Raw genomic sequence first — 6,379 nt, forward strand, 5'->3', positions numbered from 1 at the left:
GCCACCTACTGAGGAAAGTGTGAATTTAATGCTATAACCACAGTTATAGGCACTGCGGAAACGTATCTGATATTACATCACCAGATTGCATGACACATAGATGAATAAGAACCCACGTATCGTTTTGGGGGGGGAGGGAAGAGAGACAAAAAGTGTCACATATGTTTTATTACCAAGGATAATTTAGTTTTACATTATAATACGTTTAATAATAGACTAACTTTGCAGACGCTCATACAATCTGTCTTTCGTCAAAAAACAAAAAACAAATTCAAAATGTTGTATATATGCTTAGGTAATTTACCACATCCAAAGGGACTTCAGAGGAGTTTCAGAAACAGATGTAGAGGATCTTTGGTGAAAATTACCAACAGCCCTGTTGGGGGCGGTAGTGCGCCGAGATGCCTTTAAAAATAAGCCTTAAATCGTAGAACAAGAAATTCGAGGCGGAAGAAGAAGAAGAAGAAGAAGAAGAAGAAGAAAACTGAAACTGCATCAGCATGTTCAAAAATCAGCAACAGCGTTACCACTAAAAACTCCTGACGTGGTCAAATACCTCTAAAGTCAGCTGTTGTTGGAAATAAAATGTTTAGATAGAGTGAATGGAGATTTCAGGTCAGGCTAGTAGACAAATGATCCCTGGTGAAGTTCGACTTCTTCTTGGTAGGTCTTAACCCATGCCCCATGTCTGTGTAAAATATGTCTGTAAAACATATTATTTTCACAGTTGTGTTCTTCAGTCACGCTGTTTGTAATTCGTTTGCTGTTTAGTGACAATAGACCGAACGATACGACGCTCATGGTTAGCTTGTCAGAAAGGTAGCTATATACTGTATATGTATTATTTATGAGCGATAATCCGCCCATTTTCTGTCTGTCTTAAATATCATTAATATTTTATGCTGGCTAGCGAGGAAAAACTTCCAAAAAGCAAAACGATACGGGTCTGTTTTTTATCAGCAACAGCGGTATTTCCAAATGTTTTACAGAGTCTTGATAAACGAGTTAAGCACACTCAACACGTCGCTGTGGAAACCCGTTAATTAAGGTGCAATAAAATATTACATTTCAGAATTTTGAGACATTTTAATGCTGAAAAATAAAATAAATTTACTCCAACACTGGCACGTGTTTGGTGAAAAACTTAAACCAAATTACAGTTGTGACAACGGGGATATGGAATCTGGATTTAGGAGTTTTTAATAGTTAATAGATCAGACATTCCAAGTACCCAGTTGCCATTAAATGCAGCATGGGTAACTTACCTTCCTAACATGGGTTAATTCAAATGCAAATGATTTAGCGTTAATTTAAACCTGATATTAACATTTTTTTGGGTGATATAATCAAGTGTACAGACACGAGGCAGCTTTGATTATATTCACTGGGATTCTTGTTATTGCTGTGGTAAGAAAAAAGAAAGTACTGCAGTATTTGATGGTGCCAAAAATGAAAAATATAATTGGGCTGCACCAACCGCTGTTGTTTGTTTGCTGCTCACTACAGTGTGAAATAAGAATTTAAATTATTTATTGTATTGCTGGGATATGTTATTCAAAAGGATGCCAAAGGATTATGTTTGCATAGGAGTACAAAATGTCTAAGAATGAGCACTTTACATTATATAAATAGACGCCACTGATCGTCTTCCAGGTCTTATTCTTCTTCCTGTTCCAGATCCATCCAGAATTTTTCAGCACCACATCACTACATTTGTCCACAACAAACAAACCACGGCCTATTTAGTTTATACCACAATTTCTCCTCCACTCTTGGAAGGGGAGGGTGTGGCAGGAGGTAGCCATTGGGTGTTGGCCATGGTTGTAAGGATAAATCTAGCTTTTTTTTAACACTTTAAAAGAACATGGTTATGGCTTCGATATAATTGAAGCTTTGCATTTTGCTCTTCTGCAAATACTTTTAAATTGGTTCATATTGAAGTCTTTCAAAAGGTCACAGTTTGTGTTGTTTGTTGTGGTTTTGGGGCACTAGTCAAATTGTAGTGTCTATCAATAATTCAGAGCTGTTAGCTTGTATTATGATGCCAGGTACTTAGAACATATGTCACTTAAATCTGTTGCTTCCCGGTACCTTCACAGATTAATAAAGTGTTACTGGTACTCAAAATAAAAATTATAATAATTATTTTTGTCCAGTTATATTTTTATTATTGTCATTAGTTTTATGTCCAAAGTGATGAATCGGAGGCAAGTCTGTACCCAGTAAAATGCTTAATTTCTTGTTGGTTTTGTTCTTGTTTTTATCAGAATTGTAGGGTATGAGTGTGGGTGATGGATGATACTCAATGTGGGGACTTTTTGATCCAAGATGAGGACACGATTATTGAGGGTGTCAGCAACCAGGTCTTGTTTGTCGTGGTCCTTAGTTTCACCTTCTTAGCAGGCCTCCTCACTCTGCTCTGCAGGTAAGCAGCCAATTCAAACTGATGAAGTTTAAATAATTTTGGATCATTGCTGAAACATATTTTTTACTGCCTAAATGAAAGTAACCAGTGCCAACAATTGTTTTACTTTTTATTTTTAAACACTTTATTTGTTGGTCTTGGCTTGGTGACTGCTGTGTTATAGTTGATAGTTATGGAAAGCAGTTTATTAGATAAACCAACACATTGAAATTGGCTCATTGTGGCCTAATTAAAACATCAAGTGTTGCAATCACTTCTTTTTAGTGATCACACACTTTTATATGAAATTATCCTGCATGCTGTTAGATGTTTCAGCTTTGTTTGCTACTGTTTGCTTTTTTTTCCAGACAGGAGGAGCAGAACATCCATCCTGAGAATCAGGAACATGTTCGAGCCGTCCGACAACAGCTCCAGACTGAGCAGGTAAGGAGGCAAACACAGCTTAAAAGAGATATGAGGGAGAGAATAGTTTTTATTTAATTAAAAAAAAATATATATAGACATTTTTGTGCAGTGAAAAAGTTGACTTGGAATTCATAATATTTTCAAGTACCTAATCTTTTTAATATCTTGTAAGTAAGCTTAAAAGGTTTAACGCATAAGCTATATTTTGTTTTGCAAAGCCCCTTTTTATTTACACTAGAAGAACTAGAAGCCAGAGAGAAGTAAAAAGTGTAGTTTGTCAAACAATGACAGGGAATTTCTAAATGGCCACTATTAATATATTACACTTTTGTAAAAATTTGCCTAGTTTAATAGCACAAGTAAGCATTCAGATGTGTTGGAATGTTTTTTTCTTTATGTATGTGTTTGATTTCTGTCGTCAGGATGAAAATCCTCAGGCTGAAGCCAGGCAGCAGTACTACACAGACATGTCTTGCCCCGTGTGTTTACAGCAGGCTGTGCTGCCTGTAGAAACCAATTGTGGACACCTTTTTTGTGGTAAGACTTGCACAAATTACACATATGCAATAAACAAGACATATTTAATGACATATTTAAGTTTTTAATCAGCTTTTTTTTTTACCTCTGTATAAACTGGACTAACTTTGAAATACAAGTAGAGATTTGCAACAAATAAAGAGTTCAATTGCAAACATGCAAATTACTAAAATGGTAGTTTAGGTGTTAATCAAATCGCTCCAACCTAAAGCTTGTGTCATGTCATGTCCGATCTTTCTTACTTTTTCATAGGTTCCTGCATCATAGCTTACTGGAGATATGGCACCTGGCTGGGTGCTATCAACTGTCCAATCTGCAGACAGATGGTGAGACCTGTATGTTGTTATTAGAGCCAGTGGACTGAATGCTGATTTTTCAAAAGCCTGATGTTAGCATATAGCATTGCGTTTTTGCCCAATACTGAGTAAGCTGTGCTTTATACAAATATATTCTGACAGTGTAAATGATGGGTGCTTCAGTTTGTGGATAGTTTGTGCATTCTGACGGTATGTATTACAATTTTTATCCCAGGGAATGGTGGCAGTCCCCTGTAAAGCTTGCTATGTATTTATTTTTTTTTCTTTTCTTTATTCCCAGGTAACACTGGTTTTTCCACTATTTCATGAGCACACTTCTCCTCAGACGGTACAAGATGGTGAGGCACAACCTCAGCTTATATTAAGAGATATCAATGATTACAACCGGAGGTTTTCAGGCCAGCCAAGATCTGTGAGTATCCTTCATTCTTATTTAGACTTGAATAACTTGTTTTGTGATAATTTACTGAGTAAAACATAAATTTGTGTTTTTCTGTCTCTGCACATCCCTTCAGTTATTGGACAGGCTGCGCGACGTACCTACTCTGCTTCGTCACGCCTTCAGGGAAATGTTTTCAGTGGGCGGCCTCTTCTGGATGTTCAGGATTCGAATTCTTCTCTGCCTGGTTGGCGCGATCACCTACCTGGCCTCGCCACTTGACATCCTCCCAGAGGCGCTATTTGGCCTCCTGGGTTTTATGGATGATTTCTTTGTAATCCTTCTTTTGTTTGTGTACATCTCCATCATGTACAGAGAGGTGGTCACGCAGAGACTGAACGGCTAACTGGTTGCTCGTAAAAGTTAAATGAGGCTTAGTGAAGAGTTAACACACATCTGAGGTGGACATGTAAAAGTTCAGAGTTGTTCATTAGTATTTTTTACTCAGATGGGTTTACACGAACTGTGAGCTAAAATTTTAATGCAGAAGAAGGGTAAGCAAAAATATAAGGAAAAATAAGAAAATTATATATTTTTTTCTTTATACACACACACACACACACACATATATATATATATATATATATATATATATATATATATGTTACCAATAGTACTGCAGTCAGCCAGAATTGTTTTGTGATAACTAAATTACTGTGACAGCAGTTGTTTAATGTGAATATCATCATAAAAAGAGTTCTGTAATATAACAACAGCTTGAACTCAACAAGTTTCTTTATTAAATGGATTTAAAGATGACTGTCTGCATCTGGATTACAAGGCAAATATGAGCTGCAGGACTCACTGTTCCTGTTACTAGTCAACCTAATTGCTCCTCTTTCATTGTGTAACTATGCATATTCATTATTACTTGAAAAACGTGTTAAATCTGTGTTAAAAATCACAGACTTGTTTTACTGGTAACTTTTTGAATTCAGTGACCAAATCTGACGTAAACTGAAGCTTCCTGCTTGCATCCAGGCAGACGGATGCTGCACTTGTGATAAGTCTTCTTAAATGACAGATTACTGGATAAATACAACAAAATAATGCTGTGATTTTAAAAAAGAAGCCAAACTAATAACTTAAAGGGATAATCATGGACCATTTTGAATGTAAATGATAACTTTATTGATGAATGTTAACTATACTTTTTAAAGTTTATGTTAAAGGTAGTTGTAAGTTTAGGTGTCTCTCATGCACACATAAAATCTTAAAGATCAGCGATGGTAAACATGTGCATCAGACTTCAAATTCTTCAAACATTAGTACCCTTTTATTATTCACTTTTACAACAAACCCAGATTTTTAGAAATGAAAATTCTGCATATTGTGTTTCATAATGTAAATAGTTTTGGAAATTTATTTTATATGTTTCCAGGGTGTGACTGATGCAAATATGCAGTTCTTATTTTTAAGATTTTTTTTTTATCTTGTAACTCCTTAAAAAAATACCCAAATAGTTTTTATGAACAACTAAAAAAACTATTCATACTAGTTAAAGCGTTCTGGCTTCTTTTTTTTTTGTCATTTTGGAAAAGCAACATCTGTTATGGGAATAAACACTTGTTTAGCTCACAGGGCTTTGGTTATCCGTTAATTTCATTGGGGTTTTTGTCAGGGACAGACTCAAAAAAATGATCTAAGATCTGAAAAACAGAAAAGCTAACAATTAAGGTTTTCTTGTAAATGTCATTTAAGGAGATCATTTGTTGGTTTTGAATGAGAAATTATGCATATCTATCTTTTCCTTATATGCCATGTTGTATTCTTAAAGGGATTATTCAGCCATCCTTACAGGCCAATTTCAGTTTAATCACTTTTTTCCTTAAAATGCATTATAAACAAAGACAGAATAAATGTCACCTTAAATACTTAATGATTGGTGTATTTTCTTTTAAATTTTTAAGTATTACAATTTTTCACTGCATATTTTTTTTTGACAAAAACCCCACTTAAATGGTTAAAACAGACAACCTCTTATGTTTGTGTTCCAGAGTTTTTCTGTAATGTCAGCAGAGATTTAACATTTTAATTGTCTTTAAGACACATGCCAAATCATGTCATACCTTTTTATACTGGTTAACGTCTCATTAAGTTTGTCTTCAAAAGTTTTGAGCAACCTCTACCCTTTCATGGATTCTTCAGACAAAGCTAGTCAGAGCATGGTGGCTACTGTTGATGTGCACCTCAGAACTGGTTTGGCAAGAGACTTGCTGTTGTTGTTTGCCTCAGAATTTTGAAAATATACATTTA

The 6,379-nt window shown here is 35.3% G+C and overlaps 1 protein-coding gene across 2 annotated transcripts; it reads left to right on the forward strand.

Moving 5' to 3' along the window:
- The first annotated feature begins 455 nt into the window (after nt 1-455).
- rnf170 (ring finger protein 170) lies at nt 456-5,036 on the forward strand. 2 transcript variants are annotated; one of them, XR_006008543.1, is made up of 8 exons: nt 456-663; nt 2,268-2,425; nt 2,773-2,848; nt 3,253-3,367; nt 3,620-3,693; nt 3,965-4,096; nt 4,200-4,617; nt 4,750-5,036. XR_006008543.1 is itself a non-coding variant. In XM_041970843.1 (7 exons), the coding sequence occupies exons 2-7, from the start codon at nt 2,292-2,294 to the stop codon at nt 4,467-4,469; spliced, it is 801 nt and encodes a 266-aa protein (XP_041826777.1). In that variant the 5' UTR covers nt 456-663; nt 2,268-2,291; the 3' UTR covers nt 4,470-4,706. The 2 variants fall into 2 exon arrangements, 1 of the variants encoding a protein (XP_041826777.1); XM_041970843.1 differs by lacking the exon at nt 4,750-5,036 and having other exon boundaries at nt 4,200-4,706.
- Nucleotides 5,037-6,379: the final 1,343 nt, after the last annotated feature.

The sequence above is a fragment of the Melanotaenia boesemani genome, chromosome 19, assembly GCF_017639745.1.
Source record: "Melanotaenia boesemani isolate fMelBoe1 chromosome 19, fMelBoe1.pri, whole genome shotgun sequence".
Taxonomy (NCBI): Eukaryota; Metazoa; Chordata; class Actinopteri; order Atheriniformes; family Melanotaeniidae; genus Melanotaenia; species Melanotaenia boesemani.

Coding starts and splice junctions, on each gene's coding strand:
- rnf170 (XM_041970843.1), top strand. CDS start 2,292: ATGGATGATACTCAATGTGGGGACTTTTTGATCCAAGATGAGGACACG. Junction 2,426..2,772: donor CTCCTCACTCTGCTCTGCAG/GTAAGCAGCCAA, acceptor TTTTTTTTCCAG/ACAGGAGGAGCAGAACATCC. Junction 3,368..3,619: donor TTGTGGACACCTTTTTTGTG/GTAAGACTTGCA, acceptor ACTTTTTCATAG/GTTCCTGCATCATAGCTTAC.